Source organism: Equus caballus, chromosome 5, assembly GCF_041296265.1.
Source record: "Equus caballus isolate H_3958 breed thoroughbred chromosome 5, TB-T2T, whole genome shotgun sequence".
NCBI lineage: Eukaryota > Metazoa > Chordata > Mammalia > Perissodactyla > Equidae > Equus > Equus caballus.
Genome location: NC_091688.1, coordinates 98,257,571 through 98,281,225, shown reverse-complemented (window position 1 = coordinate 98,281,225; position 23,655 = coordinate 98,257,571). Strand labels below are relative to the sequence as shown.

At 42.0% G+C, this 23,655-nt stretch overlaps 1 protein-coding gene and 1 long non-coding RNA gene across 5 annotated transcripts in view; one reads left to right on the top strand and one right to left on the bottom strand.

The window, feature by feature from the left end:
* Nucleotides 1-22,074, top strand: part of LOC111773623 (uncharacterized) — a 37,466-nt gene extending 15,392 nt beyond the window's left edge. Inside the window, exons 8-14 of the long non-coding RNA XR_011438898.1 lie at nt 1,749-1,870; nt 7,433-7,595; nt 9,874-10,285; nt 11,606-11,674; nt 19,422-19,584; nt 20,173-20,287; nt 21,937-22,074. This is a non-coding gene — a long non-coding RNA (uncharacterized lncRNA). The remainder of the gene's footprint in view (nt 1-1,748; nt 1,871-7,432; nt 7,596-9,873; nt 10,286-11,605; nt 11,675-19,421; nt 19,585-20,172; nt 20,288-21,936) is intronic.
* On the bottom strand, nt 698-23,349 carry RPE65 (retinoid isomerohydrolase RPE65). Of its 4 annotated transcripts, XM_023641876.2 has the most exons (14): nt 23,239-23,349; nt 22,033-22,115; nt 20,126-20,276; nt 18,460-18,567; nt 18,209-18,350; nt 14,428-14,575; nt 13,137-13,218; nt 12,766-12,898; nt 12,517-12,656; nt 11,718-11,847; nt 3,689-3,803; nt 3,496-3,590; nt 3,277-3,388; nt 698-1,923 (listed from the first exon to the last, which is right to left on the bottom strand). In XM_023641876.2, exons 1-14 carry the CDS (start codon nt 23,247-23,249, stop codon nt 1,772-1,774), a joined length of 1,602 nt encoding a protein of 533 aa, XP_023497644.1. In that variant the 5' UTR covers nt 23,250-23,349; the 3' UTR covers nt 698-1,771. The 4 variants fall into 4 exon arrangements, 3 of the variants coding, with proteins under 3 accessions (XP_023497644.1, XP_070123596.1, XP_070123597.1); XR_011438897.1 differs by lacking the exon at nt 13,137-13,218; XM_070267495.1 differs by lacking the exon at nt 20,126-20,276.
* Nucleotides 23,350-23,655: the final 306 nt, after the last annotated feature.

Genomic DNA, 23,655 nt, shown 5'->3' with positions numbered 1-23,655 from the left:
TTGGGTGAACTGGCATTGGCAGAGTGTATTTTAGTCGTGTCTGCCTCTCTCCCTTCTTAGCGCTGTAGTGACCACCGCAGAGCGCAGCGCTGGGAATGGGATCCCACCAAAGGAGGTGGGTGAGCCCGTCGAATCGCAGGCCTGCTTCATGGAAACCCCGTGCGAGGGAGGCGGGGTGACTGGCAAGGCTAGGAAGTGGAAGTTTCAGGAATTCTCTTAATTTGGAGACTTTATTGAGTATAAAACTTAGTAATTGTTCAGTAATTTATTTTCTGCATTTCTTAAAAAAGCAGGTAAATAGCCTTCTTTGTGGAGTTAGGCTCATGTGCCATGTCTGGAGAGCAAAAACAAGCGACTGGTGTTTATCTACAGTCACATATTCATTCCATGGCATTCTCTGGCAGTTCTCCTTTTCTGTTTTGAGATTTCTAGTTCTATCTAGGGGTTCTCCATAAAGAAATAATGGCTATTTTAAAGACCCACAGGAGGAAAAGGATGGAAAAGACCAGTACCCAAATCTTAATAATAGTTGAGCTTAGGTGAGCTCTGTATGATTTTACTGTATAATTTCCCCTTTTCTGAAATTTTAGATTTCCTTTGAAAAGTATATCTTAATGAGTATTGATGATTTAAAAAAATGAGTTTTCATTTTATCTAAATAAGAAAATCAGAAGGAGGCATGAAGTACTCTAGTCAGTTTGTTCCTTCAAAGTATTTTTACTTAGTCAAACAAAGTGCCGAGCCTCTTAACTATAAGGATATGTTAATACTTTTGAGCATAAAATAGGTACCAGGATTAAGGTATAGAATACAGTTTTTTGTCAATTTCCATTTTTTTTGCAAGACGTTGCACCAAAGAGAATAATTTTAAAAATGACAGTGCTTAAAATGTATTAATATCTGAATGTTAATAATTTAATATTTCCTCTTTTTCTCTCTCTTCCTCTTCGGTCAGGTGACTGCAGTGCTTAAATATAATCAAACAGAAGAGGCGACAAAGTATAACCCCCAAATAGAATTCTAGACCCTAATTTAAGAAGAAATTCTTTTTGTATTTATGCACTGTTTTCCAAAAAACTATAGTCACCACTATATGTAATTGCCTTGATGTTACACAAGTTTTTAATAAATAATCTCTGAGATGTTATTTGGCTGAGAGCCCTCAGTTGATTAGAGATAGGTTTCCTTATAGTAAAATCAGAAAAAGTAGTAATTACCTAAATTAAATGGAAATGTTAAAGTTCACACAGCTTGAGAATTTTTCAGCACTTTTATATATGCATACAATTTCTGTGATTACTGTTAGATGATAGTTGCTGGGTTGAGAAGAAGTTTGGCTGACATTTAGTAATTAGGCTTTTTTGCATGATACTGCCTTGATTCAGCAAAGCCACACACAAATCAGGAGTAGAGGACCTTGGCTTTTAAATGTTAAAAAATAATTGGAGCAGATAGGTACCTAAAATGCAATTTTATAATGAAAGTAAAAAATAGTTTAATAGATCCAAATTCATTTGCTAATCGCTAAATATATAAAGAGGTTTTTAGTTATGGTCTGTTTGTCTCATAGAGAAGTGTAATTATCTAAATATGTATTTTTTTTTAAAGGAATTGCTTGCTCAACTCTGTGCTTTCTGTAAAACATTGCAAAATTGTGTGTCTGCGTGTTAAAACCGTATATTACAGCAGGCTAAAATTGGACAGAATTTGATTGTAGTTCTGACTGTTTTCCTTGGTTTTGTCACCAGAAACATATCTTGCTAGAATGTGCTCAGGATTTTTTGAACAGTCCGTGAAAGGTGACAGGGATGTTAATCTCCACTTCAGCCCTGGCGACTTCGCTCAAGTCCTTGGCATTCAGAATCAGGAGGTAAGCGGGTTTTTGTCCTGCCCCAGGGCTCACCACCACGCTCAGAACTACACCTGTTGATCGGAAGGAAATAAGGCAAGGGTGAATTTAAAAAAAGCCCAGGACCATAGATGAAATGTCATTGAAATAACATAGGCACTATTACACTGACAAATGAAGAAAGCCACATGACTCGATATCTTGTTTTGACTCTTCCACCACCTGGCTGTATGACCAACCTAAAGGGATCTTTTAAACTCTGCGTGTCCCCTAGACTATAAGCTCTAGGCAGGGAGTGACCATATCTGTGTTGCCCACTGTCATATCCCAGTAGCCCATTATAGTGATCAGAACATGCAGGTGTTCATTAAATTCCTCTTGAATGAATGGATCTGCCTTTTCATCTGTAACATAAGATTTAACACCTGCTCTACCTACCGCAAAAAAAAAAAAAAATGTTGTGACAGTCAAACACAAAATCTATATCGTGAAGACTTTGAAAACAGTAGGTATATTATTTCTTTAATTCCCAAGACCTAGCTGGGAGTTGTGGCTCTGGATCCCTTTCTAGCCCCAGCTTACTAAAAATAACCAAACCAGAGTCACAAAGCTGCCTTCTCAGCCTCTGTGATCTGTTAGAATACTCAATTTCTGTCCTTAGAACTCTATCCTTTTTCAGACATCTATCTAGGTCAGGAAAACCAAAAACCTAGAATTCATGGTGCTCTTTCTTCCTCCTTCTCTCCCTCATCTAGAGCAGTCATTGGTGTTCCATCATGACACCAGATGGTGCATCTTTTCCACTAGTAATCAATGAGAGGCCAGCCCTGATGGTCTAGCGGTTAAGATCCAGTGCTCTCGCTCCTGTGGTCCAGATTCCTTTCTCAGTTAGGGAACCACACCACCCATCTGTAAGTTGTCACACTGTGGCAGTTGCGTGTTGCTGTGCTGCTCAAAGCTATGCCACCGGGACTTCAGATACCTCCAGGGTCACCCATGGTTGATGGGTCACCCATGCTGGACAGGTTTCAGCAGAGCTTCCAGACTTGACAGACTAGGAAGAAGGACCTCTCCTGAAAAAATTGGCCGTGAAAACCCTTCGAATAGTAGTGGAGCATTGTCTGATATAACGCCAGAAAGTGAGAGAATGGCACAAAAAGATGGGGCAGGGTTCCGCTCTGTTGTACACAGGGGCTCTGGGAGTCGGAATCAATTCATTGGCATTAACAAGACAATCAATGAGACCTGACCACAAGATGATGCTTGTTTTAAAGTAAGTTTAAATTCTTTAGTGCTGTCTCATTCAGTAATGTTAAGGATCATTTCTGAACATTAGGGGATAATCAACATAACTCCTCTCCTGATGAACTAACTATGTGATCTCTAGTAAAAAGAGAGTTTTCAGATATATCCATCATTTTCATTACCATCATCTTCTTCCAGGGCATCTGGGTGAGAAACAAAGATGGGTTCTGAGGGGTACGAATCAGGCTCTTGCCATACCCAAGTTTCTTTAGTCTTGACGTTCAGTTTACAGAGCTGCTTGTAAGAAAAAAAAAATCGATCAGTCAGTCAGTCAATATGTTTTTTGTGACTAGTATATGACTCAGAGTACTGCTTTAATATTAGTAAGAGGGAGTGATTACCCTGTCTGGAACAAAGTGATTCAAGCCGAGTCCATACGCATATGTATAAGGTTTCCCACCATACTTCTGGTAATTGATTTGAGGAAACTCGAATGCTGCAAAATAGAGCACATGCTTAGGAAAACTCAGTTAATCTCTTTGAATGGAACATTGTGTTCCCTCTCATGTGAGTTTCTTCTCTAAATCATCTCACCTTGGCGAGGCCCTGAAAAGAGAACCTCAGGTTCCAGCCAGATGGTTTCGTCACTGCACAGAATCGCAGTGGCAGTTGTGTTGGGGAGAGTGACCAAATTCTTGCCTGTGTCAGCCTACGAAAAAGGATAACAGAAACTTCAGTGAGCAGAAAAGAAGTCAAGTATCCAGAAATGCAGTCTTCCAGAGTCTTATCTCCTGAGTTCTTCATTTCTTAAGTCAACATGTAGGGAGAAACAGTGCAGAAAACTCTAGAAGGGGGAGCCCGGGGACACGACTGGGAAAGCTGTCTGTGCCTGTGTCAGTCACTGCCTGTGTGTCACTGGGAAAGTCACACAACCTCTCAGGCCCTCAATCTTCTCATCCGTAAAATGAGACTGTCCTCAAAGACTAAGTCCTCTGAGGAAGGGCTTCAGGAAAAACAGCGTTTTTCTGCAGAACAACAAAGACTTCAACCCCCTAGGGATCCATTTACAGTGTTCATCTCTTTTATAGTTAGGATGTATTTTGATCTTGTTTGAAAAAAAGTCATACAGTTATTTTGTCAAAAGGAAGAATAAATGTAGAAAATCTACCAGACCAGATGTTTTCTAAGATCTCTCATCACCCACATCCCCCCACCACATGATTTTTCAGATTATTTTATGAATATAATATATCATGAACTCTTTCTAAGAACATATTCATTTATTAATACCTCACTACATGTTTTGTGCTAGACTTTATTCTAGGCATTTGGGATATTTTAGGGAATAGAGTCCGTGTCCTCCTGAAGGTTACATTCCAGTTTGGGGACATAAACAATAAATATAATTAATAGATAAAGTGTATAGTACATCATAAATGTGGGGAGAAAATAGAGCAGAATAAGGGGATCATATGTGGGAAGAGTAGGTGGGTTGTAATTTTAATAGGCGGTCAGGGTGGGCCTCACTGGAAAGGTGACATTTGAGACAAAACTTGCAGGAGACGAGGCAGTTAGCAGTGCAGATATCTGGGGAAGAGCATTCAAGAAGAGCAAGCAAACAGGACAAAGATCTGAGGTAGGAGGATGCTGAATGTGCTTGAGGAACGTTAAAGAGATCCATGTGGCCGCAACTGACTGAGCATGCGGGAGAAGAGCAAGAGAGGAGAGGAGAGAGGTAATGGGCCCAGGCTGTGTAGAGCCTTATAGCTCTTTGAGAGGACTTGGTCTTTTTCTTGGTCACTGGAGAGTGAGTGGTTGAGCTAGAATGGAAGACAGGATCAGTGGAAGAGGTCAAGGAACTGAGAGGTCAGGTCTTGGAAGAATCCCTTATGATGAGTATATTGGAATCACCAAGAGACAGTGAGTGAGAGATGGGAAGCCACTGGGGGACTTTGAGCAGAAGAGTGATATGCTATGATTTATTTTTAAAAGAATCACTCAGGGGCCAGCCCCAGTGGCCTGGTGGTTAAGCTCAGCACACTGTACTTTGGTGGCCCAGGTTTGGTTCCTGGGTGGGGACCTACACCACTCTGTTACTGGCCATGCTGTGCTAGTGGCCCACATACTGAAAGATAGAGGAAGATTGGCACAGATGTTAGGGAAGGGCAAATCTTCCTCAGCAAAAAAAAAAAAAAAAGAAAGAAAGAAAAAGAAAAAAAAGAATCACTCAGGCTCCTCTTTTGAGACTACCCTTAAGAGTAGGAGGGAAGCAAGAATGAAATCAGGGAAACCAGTCTGTCTTATAGTAGTCCAGTCAAAAGAAAACAATAGTTCAGATTAGCCCGAACAATTAAAGGTTGGTGTTGTCACAACAAAGATGGTGACCACTGCATGTGGGGTAAATTATTTGGTGGGGGAAGATGAGAAGTTTAAGTTGTGTCTTATTCAGCTTGAGATGTCCATTGGACCTCCAATGGAGACGTGGCGTTGGCTGTAGCATATAAGAACCTTGAGTTGAAAGGAAAGTTGAAAACGTAAACGTAGGCTGGTTTAAAACGTGAGTCTTTACAAAGAGCACACCCTTTTGTACAAACAGAAGACAGGAGAACAAAGGGCTGAGTTTTGGTGCCCTCAACATGAGAAGGTCTTCAAGAAGAGGAATGAGGGGGTAGCTGGTGGGTGCAAGAGGAGTCAAGGGGAGGATTTTGTAAGAGAGCAAAATAACCGCATGATCTGAGTGGTCCAGTGAGAAAGGGAGGAGAGTGACGACGTCGGGGAGAGGGTAGAACTGCTACAGTGACGTCCTCCCGTGGGTGAGGAGCTTGGGACGGGCCAGTTCTGGGCAGGAAGATGGATAATTCATTCTGAGTGCAGATGCTGGTGGGCGGGTGGATGTGGTGGCAGGAGTCTATGGTTCTTTTCTGATTTCTTTCATTTGTTTCAGTGAAATAGGAAGCAGAGACATCAGCTGCGGATGAGTGTGGAGGTGGAGGGTGTTAGAAGTTTGAAGAGAGGAGGGTGTGAAATACTTAGCTAGGAAAGTGGGAGAGTAAATGAAGTTGGGAAATGTAGCAGTAAGGTTTGTGGACATGTATTTAAAATTGGGCCAATTAACACGATTATGTGTTTTTCAGCAATTAATTTCAGCCTCAGAAGTACAAGCACGGAGTGGGTGGAAAGTTGAATTTAACTAGGATTGTGGTTTTGACAAATGAGTTTGGTAAAGTAAGAAAGAGGCAAGAGAAATGAGGATCTATACAAGGGGGTGATTAAAATGATTGACCATGGAATTTTATTTGTGTAAGGAGGGCAAGCAAGTCCTCAGGGGAGTGAGGGATAGTGAGAAGGTCACGGGTTTGGTGGATGGGAGGATCCTGGTGGGAATGGCAGTAGGGCAAGTGATCTTGAAAGATGAGAGGTGTGTCATGCATGAAACTAAGATTATGGAGGAAGCATTCATGGGTAATGGCAAGGTCAGGGATATGACTCTGGGGAGGGAGTAGCTGAGCTAGGTCGGAAGACAGGTTCAGCGGGAGAGCTCAAGGAACCGAAGGCCAGGTTCCTGGAAGAATCGCGTACGATGTGTATACTGAAATCACCAAGAGTCAAGAGTAGATCTGGGGAGTGTGACACTGAGCCAGGAGGCAGAGGGAGTGTTGGTTAGCAGATGACAGCAATAATGAGAGGTGTATATATGTACACGTGTACGTGCGCTTGGCTATATAATTAGCCGGAATGAGATTAAAAATTGAGAGATTTTAAGGGTGGATAGAAGGAACAATGGTGTGGAAGCAGCAAAGTGGAACAAAGAGGACACCTACCCCAACTCCAGGCCAGAGGAGAAACTGCCACCCTGGAAATTGCTGTGGACAGACCAGTGTCCTCGGGAGAGAGCCAGATTTTGGTTAAAGAAAGAAGGTGGCGGGAACGTTCTGATAAGAGGATAGAGGGGATTTTTCTTGTGACGTACTATGAGTTAAGAGGAAGTGGTAGAAGATTTCCAGGATAGGGAAGGGATGGGAGGTGAGAAGCAAAGAGAAGAATGGATTTCATGAGATTTTGTGTAATGGGGCCTCAAGGCATTTCGTGTTGATGTTGGGAAGAAGATAGTGGTGTACATATATCTGCATATTTATCTATGCACGCAATAAGGTCAAATGTCTGTGTCAAACATATTATTTATGTGATTGTAAATTTAATTATTTTACTCTGTTCTATCTTATTTTTTCTATTATTAAATTAAGGTTTTTTATGTAGGAAATCCGTCATGTTATCTTTGCTTTCCTCAACAAACTACCTCCTCCTTTTGACTCCCCTCCCCATACTTTTCCTCTGCAGACACGTTTGTCCTTTGACCCAGCAGTGCCCCTTCTGAGAATCTCTCCTATTGATATGTCTGCACGTCTATGAAATAACACACATACAAAGTTACTCCTTGTAACATTATCTGTAGAAGCCAAACACTGGAAACAACTCTGCTGCTGAGCAGTGAGAGGCTTGGGTAAGTTCACAAAAAGAATACTGTGTAGTCGAAAAAAGCAAGATCTTCAGTATATATTTTTAAATGAAAAAAAGCAAGGAACAAAGCAGTGGACATAGAAATCCACTTTTTGGTAAGAGAATGGGAAATAACAATTATATATAAATTTGTATTTTCTTATATTTGCATGAGCAAACCAAGGAAAAGGAAGACATTAATGAAAGTTACACTTGGGAACGGAATGGGTGCAGACGAAGACCGGACTGACACTTCCCAGCGAATATGCCTTTTTATATCATTTTGATTTCTCCACCATTTACACGCACTGCCTATTCAAAAATGATAAAGATATATGTTAAAGATACTACCACCGTCTTAACCAGTCAACTGGAAACTTCAGTCATCTTATACTCTTTCCTCTCCTGAGCCCTTCCCTTGATCTGTTTATTATCTCTCCTTATCCTAGTTTACGACCTATTTTTCCCTTCACTGGCAAACTTTGGAAAGTACAGAGTACAGTACCTGCTCCCACAGGCTCACCAGATGCCCACCTTTAGTGCCTTGAAACCTGATTTCGACCTCTCTCGTCCTGCTCCCCTGGACATCACCACATCTGGTGTCTGGTCCCTAGTCTCCATCCCTTCCAGCTTGTCTGTGGCAGTGGGCACCAACGACACCCTCTGCCCTGTCCTGAGTGGCCTCACCCTCTCTTAGCTGTAATTAGGGCTCTTTGGTGACTTTTTCTTTTTCTGGCTGCTCTTTTTCTACCACTTTCTGCACGTGAGCGTTTCCCAAACTTCTGTGCTTGGCCATCTTTTCTTCTCTCTAAGCATTTTCTGGCTATCAGATTCCTCGTTTTTAAAATAAGCAAATGTTTATGTTTCTTTTAGAAAACTTACTCTAAAGTATGAATTTTTTTCCTGCTAGCAGTCTCGTCTATCTGTTCTCACGCATTTGATCATCATTTCAATACCAATAATTATCAGTTCTTTTCTTCCAACCCTTATTTCTCTCACAAGGTCCTGCACTTGCATAAGAAAGCCTACAAGACTTCCTCATGAAGATGTTGTAGATATTACTTTTGTTGTTGATGATGGTGATGATAACAAATATTTATTTAACACTTGCTTTGTGCTAGGGGCTGTATTTAGTGATTGACATATTATCACCTCATTTACTGATCACAACAACACTATAAGATGGATATAGATAAAGAAAAGGAAATCTAAGAAGCTTAAATGTTTTTCTTTGTACATAGAGAAAGAGAATTTAAGGTTAAATCAAAGAGCCAGTAAGTGGCAGAGCTGAAATTCAAGTTCGGGTCTGTTTGACTTGAATCGGCTGCGTACCCATGATCCCTGCTTCTCAGAGTTCCTTGGTTCATATTTATCTCCAGACCTGCTCTGCCTGTTACAGTCCCTACTTTGAAAGATATCGCTACTTTAGACACGAAAGCTTAAAGGATCTCAGTGACCTTTTGCAGGTCTAAGACTTCATCCATTCTGCCGTCCAATCAAACGTGAGAGGCTTTTAATTCCACCTGCAGCAACTCTCCCTTTTGGCAGCGTTGGTAGGTTCCCACTATCACTGCATTTTTCTCTCACCTGAGGAGTTTTAATTGTCTCCTCTGCCAGGTCCCTATCTCCATCCTTTCTCCACTTATACTTATACCCAGTTCTACTTATACCCAACACAGCCTTAATGTGGAAAATCAGAGTACTAAAGCTGCAGCTGACCTTAGTTATTATTTAGTCTAATATACTTAGGTTTCAGAGCAGGCAACTGAACTTGAGAGTGACTGAGGGACTTGCTCAGAGAAGACAGACATTTAGTCATAGAGACAACCACAGAAGGTCAGTACACTTGACACCCAGCCCACCAGCTCTGAACATGGTTTTCTTCTGTTCAAAACCTGCATTGTCCCCCATCACCTGCCAAATACAGTACAAACTCTTCACCTGGCCTTATGCCTTCAGAGATTACCAACCTATTTTTATAGCTCTTTTCCCCATTGATTCCACTACTTTTGCTTATGTCCTAACCAGTTGGATTGCAATCAATTCCCTCTGCTTTTCTGCCCCTCCCCACTTCTCTGTCTTTCCTTGAACTATTCCTCCTGTCTTCAGTTGTTCTGCTTCAGTCCCATCTCTTCTGCCAAAATACTGCAAATGCCTGTGTTCCATGAATCTCCCGAAACAAGTTCAACTGCTCCATTCTCTGAATAACCAAAGCGACTCACCCTGCCCTCGTGCTGACGTGCGTTATCGTTACCGAATCTCCTTCCTTCCCGCTACACTAGGTAATGACTTCCAGGAGAACGAAAAGTGGATCCTCTCAATGTACCCACTGAAACAACTAGTGTGATACAGCAACTAGTGTGAAACAACTAGGTAATGGTAACTACACATTTAGAAAAATCCTTCCTTTTTCTTTGTTTTGGAATGTGGAGACAGTGAGGTAAGGAATATTTAAGTTAAATGGTCGTATTTCATTTCCTTAAAGATTACTGTGATTTTACCGTTATTAGCAAAATAAGAGTTTACTAAAATCGACTGACTCATTCATTTGGTATTTGATGGGCATTCAACTACATGCCAGAGATCTGCTTCCTAAGGGGAACTTAAGAGCCCTTAAGGTACCCAGACCCATCTCCCAGAGCTCCAGATCCATCTATACCAGCTGCCTGTGGAACGTTCCTCTTGGGATGGCCAGTGAGTACCTCAGTCTCAACAGGTATAAAATAAATCTTACTTTTTCCTGTACACCACCTCCTCCCACTCTCGTGTTTCCAACTCAGTTACTCATCATCCACTCAAGTGCTCAAGGCAGAAATCTGGAAGTTATCCTGAGGTCCTCCCTCTCCCTCACATGCAATTGCTCACCAGCTCCTGCTCATGCTGCCTCCTGAATACTTCTCAGCTTTGTACCTTCCTTTATCTCTCAGTTTCCATTCTTTTAAATTCAGACATTTATCCTCTTTATTTGCCATATTGCATTAGTCTTCTAAAGAGCCTCTAGCTTCCAGACTCCCCGTTTTCAAACTGTCCTCCACCATGCTACTAGAGTGAACTTTCTGGATTACAGATCTAATTATGTCATATACACATTCCACACACTTCAAATATTTCCATGGCTCCCTATCATTTATATAAAACCCAAAGGCTTATAAAGTCCCATATAATATCCCCCTGGTCCGCCTGCCCAAAGCCCATCTCCCCTCTGTTCCTAAGTACCAGCCCCAGCAACTGCTTTCCATTTCCATATTGAGTTTTGCCTTTTAAACTGCTCCCTGCCTTTGTAGAAGCTCTTTTACCTCCCTAGAACGCCCAACCTTAATCTCCCTCTTTCTTATTCTTCACAGAGCTTACAAGCTTGCTTCGGAGCTGTAGTGTCTGGTTCTAAATTGGGTTTAGTTTCCACCGCATCTGTTTTCAGCCTTGGGGACAGTGTTTTACATTCCACGTAGCTGCCTCAACCATGTAGTTCTGTGTCTGTATCTCAAATGTACATAAATGAGAGTGTCTGCTCATGTATCTATTGGGAACTTTATATTTTCTTGATTTTGACTGGCGTTTCTATCACACTAAAAATTCTGGATGTGACTCTGACATTTTAAAAAGACAGTCACTGAATACAGGGAAGAAAAAGTAGAAATAAAGAGACGACTGTCTGATGCTATTAGCGCCTTTTATGCTCTAGTGATATTTTCAGAAGATTTGTCAGAAACCAAAATAAAGGGCTGATTTCCCTGTGAAGGCACTTTTTGATGCTTTATCTCTCTAGAATTTCGAATTATTCAAATTAAATTATTTACATATTGATAAAGGATCCTAGGAATCAGTGGTCTGCACTATTCACTGAGAAAGTATATTTTAAAGGATTTTGGAAATGATAGAATACCAGATTTAGAATCAAAATCTAGTTGTCACTCTGGCCATGCTGCAGTTGCTTTCGCTCAGTCATGGCTCTGTTCTGAGCTTCAGTTTCCTTGTTTGTAAAACGAGGGGAGTCGAATTAATTGATTTTTCAAGTTCCTTTCAGGTCCGACATTTCAAGACTTTATGTGTGAACATAAAGCTGGAGAACAAATGCTGAGAAGGGTGAGAGATTCTTGTGTCTGTAATCTCCAGGAAGGGCGGTTACCTTGTCAATATTCAGAGGAAGCACGTATCTCCTAACTTCCGGCTGGGGAGCTTTCCTGGCATTTTTTTTCACCTCTTCCCAGTTCTCACGTAAATTGGCTAAATATAAGTAATTATAAACAAATTCAAATCTGCAAAAATAAGAAGTCAAACATGAAGTACGGATAAATACAAATAATTTTGGAGAGATGATTCCTGCCTTTTAAAAGCACAACCACCTGTCTGTTCTTTGTTCCCCAGCCAGGAACTGCTAATGGCCCAAGTATGTTACAGCCATTTCCTCCTGTCCACTCTGTGTGAAAAAACGCAACTGCCTGGTGGATGTTTAAGTAACAGCAGCCTGTGATACTTTCTGTTCTGCTTCCCCATCACCATTCTGTCTGTGTCTTTAGGGACTACGGTCTTTTTAGTGACTTGGCTATTCTGAAGAAAGCATGTCTCTTTCTCCCAAACCCAGAGTGGGTGGAGTTCAAGGTCCCCCCAAGGGATCTTGTCCAGTTTAAGTGGAGTTCAGTTTAAGTTCACTTAACAGGTCACAGAACCTTTTCTTTTCAGATCTGGTTCATGGATCTGACTGGTTTTCAATCATGAACCATGGTTTGATGTTCAGTTTGTGAGTGTTTCTGATTACCTAAACTCCCTACTGCTTTTTCAATTACATTTTGGGACGTAAGCATACTCCTTGCTTTTTCAGATGTAATTCAGGTTAAATATTGAGAGTAGCATCTCTGAAAAGAGCCCCTAATTTCCAGGAGCAAGTGGAGATGCAGCTGTAGGATTTATCTAAGGTCCTCTCTTACCCTTTCCAGCAACAGAGATCCACAATCAGAAACTCGTTCTCTTCATAGGTATTGATGTGATGGAAGAGGTTAAAAGAAGAGGTCCTGTATTTATTATTGAGATACTTTCTTCTTTTTTTGTCAGCAATATGAAGCCAAACCTTGAAAAGTGAGGAAAATATTTTGATGCATTTAAAAATGAAAAAGATGTTCATTATGAAATATACCTTCTTCAGAATCACAAACTTGACAAATAAATGTAAGACTTACCCCCATGGTTTCGTTGGACTCAAAGCAATCCATGTAGTTGGCTCCCCAAAGACTCCATGAAGAAAGGAACTTGAACAGGTTAATTTTGACTGGTGTCTCCACAAAAACAATATAGTTGGGAGTCAAACCAAAACTGTTCAGAAACACAAATAGACTTGTGAATGGGAAGGGCTGATTCTCAAACCACAAAGAAATACGTACACTTGATGTATGCTCAGTTACATGAATCAACAGTGCCTACATGAAATTAGTTACATTTAAATTTGGGTTTCTGCAAGAAAGTGTCGTGATCAGGATTGGTATCAAAGGTAGGCAAAGCAGATCTTTAAACTTGAGTTTTCCTGAAGATTCATAGCAGGCCTTTGAGTTACCTATGGACGTAAGATGGCTTGAATCGGTCACTGCAGGGGAATTGTACAACGACCTCTGACTTGCTTATTGGATCTTCCTTGTCTGAAATAAAGTGGTTTTAGAAGGCTTTGGAACAGCCTCTTTTTTTTTTTTTTTTTTTAAATACAGAGCATTTAGAACAGCTTAATGCAAGCAAAGAAATACATTTTCAGATCTTTATTTTTTTTCAGAACTTATTATCATTTTCTCAGGCATTGGCATTCTTAGCAAAATTTCATGTGAAGCTGCAATCACCCAGGAAAATCCAAATAGCAACAGATTTGGAAAAACGCACTCAAAAAGTGTTGTGGCAGGCAGAATGCAGCAGAGTCGCATCTTACATTTGGAGGTGGGGTTCTAAGTCAGGGGAGTAAGGCAAACCATGAGGATGGCCAAAATGCCTTTTACAGTCTCTTAGCTACCTGTAAAGAATAGTGTATGTGGGTTTGTGTCAATAGCCCTGTACAGTAATTCTTAAGCACATTAAAGTTTATTTACTACTAAGTCAGTGGTCTTCCAACCTTAGTGTGTGTCAGAGTCACATAAAGAGCTTCTTAAAATGCTGATGGTGGGCATATCCCCAGCATTACTCATTCAGTCTGCCTTGGGTGGGGCTCAAGATTCGTATTTCTAACAGGTTCCCAGGTGATGCGGCTGGTCCAGGGACTAGACTTTGAGAATCATGCTAAGGGACACTACAAAAACCCACATATATTCAAATAATTCTATCATCAAGATGGTTATCAAATTTCTGGCAATGAATGGAGAATTTTACAATGTACTCTCTCTTCTGTTTTAATATTCTTTCTTTATATTAATATGAGTTAATAGATTTCTTTGTAGTTTTGGGAACTAAATACACGCAGCATACTTAATACACCCTCATACATATATGTGTTTATGCTCTTATGCATACACATATGTTTGTTTAAAAATTTAATTTTGCCTAGCACGTGAATAAGCGTTCAATAAATGTTTGCTGGATTTGAATCTAAGTCTTATCAAATCCACATGTACACCACATCTTTGAATCATTGTAGAATAGAGCTCGGTCACTTGCTTTCTGTATTTTCAAGATGTCATTTCCTGCTTTGGTGCCCTTGGGCATAGGTCCCCTGGTAGGACAGGGATGAGGACAATCATCTTGAAATCAGAGTAATTTAACTGTGCATGTAGTGCTATCCTGATATTCTGATCTGGCATCCTGTATTTCCAGGAACTTTCTCACAAGATAGACATTTGTTTTAAGAAGAGTCAAATTGGTAAACTGACCTGCTTGTAGTGGAGGGATCTTCACAATATTGTAGGCAATTGAAAAATTTTTCCCAAAGCAATTACCAATGTTGTAAACAGTTCCATCACTTTCGATGTGGGGGTGAGCAGTGGCTCCATTGACTGAGACATAGTTGCAAAGATCAACCTAGGGAAGGAGAGCAAATGCCATCCATGTTACGAGAAAGAGTGTAAAGAAAGACCTTTGGTCCCTAGATCTGACCTCAGAGCTGCTGCTTGCACCGTCACCCTGAGTGCACTTTCTCTTTCTTTCCATCTCTCTGGGTCCTACCCTCTTTGAAGTCTGCCTGAATTCCCATCTTTGGTGCAGAGCTCTCCTCTGACCCCCATGGTAACCCCTTGTGCCTCTGAAATCTTGGAGTTCTCCCTGGCTGTGCTCAGTTGATGTATACTGTACACCGTGCTGAGTAGTCACTTTCCTTTTGCACATGCAGGTTGTCCTCAAACAATGATAAATTTGAGTCCTGGGACTTCTGTGTATTTCCCTTATTATATTAGATGAATTGTATGAAATTGCTGATATTCAATAATTTTCGTTTTACAAAAATGGCAGTTTTGTATGGGACAACCTAAATACCAAATCCAGTGGCTTGCACAGAGTATGGATCTGCTACTGAAAGGAACCCCAGGATTCATCTAATATAGAAAGTCTTAACCTAAATAGACGTCAGGGAAACTATGAATCTCCTGAAATTAAATGCAAACGTTTTTGGAGAGAAGACTTAGCGCTTTAATTCAATTTGGAGTCTCATAAGAGATTCAGAACCACAGATCTAGCACAAACCTCTTGGTTTGCAGAAGGAGAAATTGAGGTTCCTGAGAGGTCAAGTGACTTGTTCAAGGATACAGAATCAAACATTGGCAAAATCAGCAGTAAAATGTCTAGCCGGGACCTTCTCAATAAGGACTTGTTGAATGAATAATTGATGGAGTGTATATTTGTTTAACCAAAATTCTTTCTACTGGATTAAGAGAATATGTTTTAAAGGATAGGGATTTTTTAGCATCCTTATTTAAATAATAGGCAAGACATTCCTTCATTCATTCCAGCATTCATCAAGTACTCATTGAGCTTCCATTATATGCCAGGCACTGTGCCAGGGTCCAGAAAACAGAGACGGTCCGTCCTTTCAAGAATTTCAGTCTACATGCCACAACTAGAAGGACCCACAACTAAAAGAAAAAATATATATACAACTATGTACTGGGGGAATTTGGGGAGAAAAAAAAGAAGATTGGCAACAATTGTTAGCTTAGGTGCCAATCTTTAAAAAAAAAAAAAAGAATTTCAGTCTAGACTTGCGCTGTCCAATATGGGCCACATGTAGCAATTTACATGTAAATTAATTATAATTAGATAAAACTTCAAAGTTAATCACGTCGGCCACATGTCAAGTGCTCTCTAGCACTTGGACAGTGCAGATGTAGAATATTTCCATCTTCGTGGGACGTTCTATTGGATAGCACTGCGTTAGACCACAAAGCTGGTCTACAGTGTGGCAAGTGCAAAATGGTGTCTGTAGAGAAAGGTCATCTAACCCCGACTGGGGGATTAGACAGGACTTCACAAGACAATGAGAGATGAGTAAAACTAATGCTTGAAAGATGAGTAAAAGTCAGCCAGGCAGAGAAGGATGACTGCGCTCCAGAGAGTGGAACCCTGATGTACAGGCTTAGACTTGTGAAACAGCGTGTGCTGTTCGGCGACTACTAGTCATTCAACATGGCTGCCGTGAAGGGCATGCACCAAGGAGGGGAAATAAGGGGCCAGCCACAAAGGCCTTTGTTTGAACTTTACCTTGGAAACTGTGGGTGCCCCACATGGCGCCCGTACACATTCATCCTTGCATTTTAGAGATGTTGCTTCTGCTGAGGTAAGGAAGTTGTATTTAAGAGAATCAGGCTGGAGGCAAAGGCACTGGTGAGGAGACTATTTCAGTAATAGTAAACAAAAAACCCTCAACGTTTTCAAGCTATATTTTTATATGAAGCCAGGGTACACAATGGAACCTGACTCCTAATAAAGTCTATTCTGGAGCCGTATCATGAACTTCGCATTCCCAATTAAATTACCATGGCGATTGGAACGCAGATTCACTATCAGAGTCAAATGAATGGTTTAAAAACTCAGCTTCAGTTCTTCTCTAAATGATCTACACAGACACACACACACGTGCTTACAGACATGCGTCAAAAACATGGAAGAGCTCTTGAGAGTACGTTAAGCCTTAGTAAATAGTCTGTTGAGAATTATAAATCAGCTTGTGATATTGAGACCCAGTGTTGGTACTATTTTTCCTTTCTATTCCCACTACACTGAATTTCTAGTTCTGGTCTTGAATTCCACTCAACTGGTCTCCTAGCTATCCTGTATCTCTTTTGTCCTCCCATACAGTTTACAGATGGCTTCTAGATTAAATTTCCTGCAGCACAGCTCTGCTTGTACCACTTCTCTGAGCAAAACCTTTCAGTAGCTTTCCATTAGCTAAACAACTTATTCCAAATTTTGTCCATTATTCAAACTTGTAGCTTCACTTTCCCCTGTGTCCCACTTGACAGTGCGTGCTCTAGATCACTAGTTCTCAACTGGGGGTGATATCCCCTAGGCAGAGAGCTGGGAATGTTGGGGATCATTTCCGGTTTGTACAATGATTGAGGACATGACTGATACTTAAAGGATGGGACGCCAAACCTCTGCAATGTGTGGCACAGTGTCCACAACGATGGAGTACCTCCCACCCAATGCCACTAGCACTTCTGTTGAGAAATACAGCAAAAGTGCCAAATAAATTATCCTTTAGTTTCCATCTCTATACCTTTAATCATTTTACTTTCTTCACCTGAAATGTCTTTTCTCCAAATTCACTGACGTTGTGCCTCTTCTTTAACTTCTAACTCAAATGCAAGCCTTTTTAACCTTCCTTGATCTACCCTGCTTCACATCCTCCAATGACTGCCAGAAGTAATCTCTTTCTTCTCTGTGCTTTCATAGAAGGTTTTCCTTCTCCTAAAGGGCTCATCACATTGTATGTCCTATTATATTTAAGTTGTGTATTGGTTTGATTTCTCCACCGAGGTGTTGGAGAAATGGACAAGAAGGATGCCTTGGAAATAGTTACATCTTAATAAATATGGGTTGAAAATGTGGATCTATTTTATTGAATGCTGCATTGCATGTCTAAGTTCTTAGCAAAATTTGTCGCTTTCTAAATATTGCTGATATTTTTCTCTATGCTATTTCATTTAAAATATAGCTTTATTTCTAATAAGGTGTGTCTATAAGAAAGGGCAAATTGGTTCAACATACTCACCTAGAACTATGAACAGCAGAATTTTCAATATTAATAGCTGCAATTTTTTGAGCACCTGGTATGTGCCAGGTCCACGCTAGCCTATAAGAGCTGTAAATGACAGGGACCATGTTATCTTACCCATTAATGTATCCCTTGCATCTAGCATAAGTTTTGGAATGTGGAAGGGATTCAATAAATATTTGTGTCGCAAATGAATGAATGAACACGTTAGGCATTTTATAAGGTTTTCCTCCAATACATATAATAAGTGTTTAAAATTTCATAGTTGAAGAAACTGTGAAGAAAGTTTGCCTTATGTCACATGACTAGTAGTTGATGAGAAAGCAAGGATTTGAAACTTAATCTATCTGGCTCTCATGTTCTTTCTACCAAACTGCACAGTTGATTTCATCCTAAGTTGCAAATTCTAAATTCTTGAGCACCGTCTCCTGAGCACCATGTCCCACCTGCTTAATTGTCTCCAAGGTCTCGGGATTAACCTTTGTAATGAAGTTGGTCTCTGTGCAGGCGTAGTAATCTTCCCCCACTGGGTAGATATTAACAAGGGCATTGTCAGTAACCTCCACTCCCCGAAAGTAAGAAAAAAACCTGCAGAAGCAAATGGATTTTTCAGTCCAGTAGCTTTACCTTTCAAGCCATGAGAGAAAAAGAGCTAATGTAAAATGTCTTTAGTAACATGCGGTTGGGTTTCAGTAACCTGGAAAATATATTCTTGCAGGGATCTGGGAAAGCACAGGTGCCAAATTCTGTTATGACGATCCTTTTCTCGGTCATTGCCCGTACGTAAGCATCAGTGCGGATGAACCTGAAGGACATTGAGACACAGGAAAGGGTCATAGACGGGGCAATCAGTGTAGTCCATGTGAAGCTTAGAATGGTCATTCTGTGGGTACTTAGCAAGTCGGAATCATAAATGCACAGCATAAAGAATGAAGAGTATTGTCAGGTCACTTTCTTGGGGTGACCAAGATCGAAAGAGACAATATGCTACGAGCTTAAATTTATGCCCTATAGACCTCTCAGGGACAGATGGAAATTGAGGCTCAGAGAAGTTAAGTGGTTGGCCTATGTGGCTGAACTGGGTTAGAGCTCAAGTTGTCCAGAGCCAAAAAACATGCATTTTCTATATCACACTACGCAGCCGCCATGCGTAGTTCCCATAGGACCCCTGACTTCCTGTAGCCTCTAAACCATCAACCTACACTTAGCTGAGAAATATAGGATGTGGGGTGCTGAATTATATTCCTTTCAATCTCCCTATGTCCCTTTTGTGTTTTTCTTCAGTTTTAAAATTTATTTTGCTACCTTTAAGAGTAGGTATTCTTGAATCCGTTTGCTTGCACAGGCAGACCTCCTGAACCATGTCCCAGACTACATGACATAGGCTGCCTAGGATTTCTCATATGGAGAGCCAATTAAAATCTGAGTTTACACTTTCTGCAGTTCATATGTTAAGTGTTTAGAATGTCAGAGATGAAGAAACAAAGTCATGAAGAGGAAAAAGTATCAAGGTCTCGACATATGAAAGCTTTGTCTGACTTCCAAAGTATGCTTTCAAAACTAAATTTTTGCTTGACCTGATCTCTTTCTCTTGTTGCAGTCCAAGTTATCGTGACTACTTTAAACATCCATTTACTCTTCCTTTTGCTGTCTCTTCAGGATGCCTGACATCTGTGGTGATCAACAAAGCCACTAACAGGCCTAAATATCAGAGCATGAGACGATCTACTCACCGTGGTGTTAATGGGGCTTCCTGGAGTGCGGGCTTCAGCTTACAAGCCTTTCAGCAACAACCTCCTGTTTTAGAAACCCTATTTTTTCTGTATCATTTTGACATATTTGGTCCTTCCCTCCTTTGTAGCTCCCCTCCCTCCTTCCCTGTGGCCTTTCTGATTATAAAAAAGGAAAGGAGTCGAGAGAGCTAGTGGCCTAATAACAACAATAACTATAATAATAACTATTATTATTCCTGAATGCTCTCTACCTGCTAGGCACTGTGTTCTCATTTAATCCTTGTAACGAACCCTGAAGTACATTCTATTATTTTCCGTTTTGGAGATGACAAAACCAAGAATTGGAGATTAAGATCATGCTAAAGGTTGCCCACCTAGGCAAGTGGTGTCTGGTAGATATAGGGTTTGAAGCCAGGTATGTTGGACCCCAAAGCCCTAGTTCTTAGCTTCCTCTCTATCCCGCAGCACAGTTCCTGGGTGTCCACCCGGATGCACTGGCCCAGGTGGACTCAGAGAGGAAGCGAATATCTAAATCCTCTTTTGGGTTCAGGAGGTTGAGAAGCACAGGGAAAGAGGAGCTGAGCTGGGTCCCAGCCCCGGGAGGAGGAGTGGGACCCAGCAGGCCTTTACCTTCGGTGGTAGGTGACGTGTCCTTCCTTAAAGTCAAACTTGTGCAGGAGGGCTTGCCCATCAAACAGGTGGTAAAATGGCTCAGATCCAACTTCAAAGAGTCCTGGCCCACATCGAAGGAGACTGCCCGTGAGCCAGAGGGGGATCCTGCCTGTGATGAAGGTGAGACACAGAACCTTGCTTCTTACCCCTGCCCTTGGCTGGCTCGTCCCTGTGAGGCCGGTGACTCTATTGGCAGCCCGACTGGGCAGCCTCTTCTTTGTGAAGCTGACAGTCTTCACATCCCCAGCTCTCAAGCCCGGCAGCACTAAGAAAATGTCTGCTGGACTGACTCTCCTTCCGCTGGGAGACCGAGGGGTGGGAAATGTGGCAACGCCTGAGTTTGGATAAAGGGCTAGGAGGAGACAGGGACAGGCATTCTGAGGGATGTGGAAGTCTCCACCTGACAGCTTGCCCCAGAGACAAAGATACTTGCATTTTGACCATCTCACTTCTAAGAAGAATTTCGAGTTTCTTGATATTTTGATGGAGTGAGCAGTAGAAGGGATGGATAAGGAGCAGGGATCAAGACACTAAAAAAAGATGCGTGTACAGACGAAACCATTTAAATGAAACAACAAGAATACTGGCTTTCTAAAACCTAGAGCTATATTCTTTTGAGAGTACGGGCGACTTCCAGATGAAGTTAACCTGCTGTGCAAAGTACACCGGGCTGGGTGTCAGAGGCCTGGATTCCGGGTCAGGGTTTGCCGTGTGCCATCCCCGGCCCTCGGTGCCCTCGTGTGCACAATGAGGGGGCACAGGAGAGGCGTGGGGCCTTTCAGTTTAAGCAGTTCACTTTGTGCCCTTTTTTTCCTTTGAAAAGTACAGCGTTTGGCAGTGTTTGCCTAATCCTTACTAATGATTTTTTTTTTTTAACAAATGGACTATTTCCTGCAGCTCAATTTTCACAGCCCACTTGATAAGGATTTATATTTCTGGGATATTTATAAAATATTTATATTTTAGGAATATAATTATATTTTATATTTCTGGGATATTTAAAAATATTTATATTTTAGGAAGGCATGGCTTAACTAAAAGGCACAACATTAACTTGATTGCTAGAACCTGCACTGCTCACATCAGAATGAAGTTGAGAAAGAGCATTTGGCTCATCCCTTCTACTCTACAGAAGAGGAAACTGAAAGGAAGGAGACTCGCCCAGGCTGTGGCCCTTTCAGTGACACCACATCCAAGCAAGGATGCTGGACAGGTTGTGTGGTGTCTCTGGATAATGATAACAAGAGAATAGTAACTACCAGTTACTGATCACTTTGTGACAGATACTGGGGGACTCTTACTATTTACATTATCTCATTGAATCTTTACAACATCTCCGTGAGGCGAAATTTGGTTTTGGTAAGTGAGAGAATTGAGGCTGAGAGAGTATAAGTTGGAAGATTCACAGCTAGGAAAATATTAGAGCTGTGATTAGCACCTACACCTGCCTGAACCCAAAACCAAGACTCTCCCAACAGAACGGGCATGAAAGCCACCACCCTTTGTTGTAATAGCTCCAGAGCCTTGTCACCAGGTACGTGTTTCTCCAGACACTGACGGAGCAGACGTTTATAGCACATTTACCATGTGACAGTCACTGAGCCAGCACTGACAGTTAAAGATGACAAGGATGTAGTCCCAGTCCCCATGGAGTGCCAGTTAGTAGCCTTTTTCTACATTAGAGAAATAAAGAAAAGGGAAATGAGAGGGAATGGGGTTCTTGGTATAAAAAGCCCCAACCCTCAGATTCCCCTCTCTGTGGCCCACAGGGGGAGCCGGTACTGAGCAAAGCCAACGAATAAAAAGCCAGAGAAGAGAGATCTCCACGGAAAACAGAGGGTAGCTTCCAGATCAGCGAGACCCACCTGTCACATGAGCTGTGAGCGGCGAGGACAGCTCCTCCACCGTTTCAAACAGTTTCTTGTAACCACCAGCAGGATGCTCGACTCTGAAATGGTGCAATAATGAGGAAGAGGCCCATGCCATACTCCAGGAAGTCCCTGGAGACAGAGGCAGAGCTGCAGGGGCAAAGGTGCTCTCCAACTCAGTGCCCGTGCAGCACTGCCAGTCTAGGCTTGGCTGGGAGCACTCTTGGTGGGGGGTGGGGGGGGTTGGAAACGGATCAGGTTTGCAAGGGGGCCCTGGGTCTGTGCTCCTCCTCTGATGTCAGGGGAAATGACCTCCCTTTTAATGTCACAGTGAACTTAATTCTGCCCTCTGCATTTTCCCACATTTCTGAAGATAAATAACAAATCCTGCTGCCATCGCTTCCCATCCTGACAGAGTCCCCACAGCGCTCCCCGCGTGTCCCTGCTGCCAGCGCGCCGCATCGTCGATTCTCTTGCCTCACAGAGAGTCTCATCCTTTTCTGTCCTAGGAGCTGGGAGACAACAGCTTTTTGGTTCAGTACCTCATCCTTTGTTCACCCACGTTACACCATCATCCCTTTCTGTCGTCTCATTTCTTCACCGATCTCCAAGAGCCTCAGTGCTTTTGAAAAACAGTCAGACCAGGAGATTCAGCTTTCATCTTTTTGCTTATTTCCTGCCTCTTCACTTTGGCTCCATTTTGTAACTTCTTAGAGTGGGAACTCTGACCGGACCCCCTAATTATGATCGTTTTCTTTTATTAAGCACTCACTGTGTACCACACACTATCAAAAGAACTTTGCATGCCATTAGCTCACTTAAATCTCACACCACACAATGGGGTAAGTACCTCTCTTATACTCATTCTATATATGGAAAAATCTAGACTTCAAAAAGTGAAGTAATTTGCCCAAAATCACACAGCTAGGAAATGCCTGGGCAGGAAGTGGAACGCTGGCCTACCTCATTGAAATCTTCGCACTCACAGCTGCTTCGAAGCCCCATTCTAAGTCACACAAAGCCCACTGTAATTTAGACCTGAATTCCAGATATTTGCTTCAATGTATAAATAGGGAGAAATTGCCCCCAGCAAGACCCAAGGCCCTCCCTAAACAGGTCATCGGTCCTCTTCAGGAGCCCTTGAAATAGCCCATTTACCATCTACCCACTAAGGCATTTAAAAAATCTCCCAGAGATACTTACTGGATGGACATTTTCTCTCAGTGGAGGCCTGAGAACTCTGGCCCCAACTACGGGATGAGGAAGCAAGTCCTTGGCTGGGGGCCTTTATGTGCCTTCTAAATCCCCCTCAAAGGGGCTGTGGCTCGGGAACCCGTCCCCACCCCCTCAGCTGAGGGAGGGGAACAGAAGTGGCTTTCAGCTCTCAGATCCTCCTGATGCCTGAGCCTTATTTGGGCCTGCCGTTCCCATAACAATTTTTTGGCTGTTTTCCAGAGACCTCAATCCTTCTCAAAGAGAATGAGAAGTGGATTAGGAAGAAAGGAGCTGTGTGGGAGTGGCTAGCATCAGGCCTGAGCTGATCCTGGTCACCCCACTGGAACCTGGCACCATTCTCTGGCACCCACCTGCCTCTACCACTTCTGTGCCCTCATCTTCACC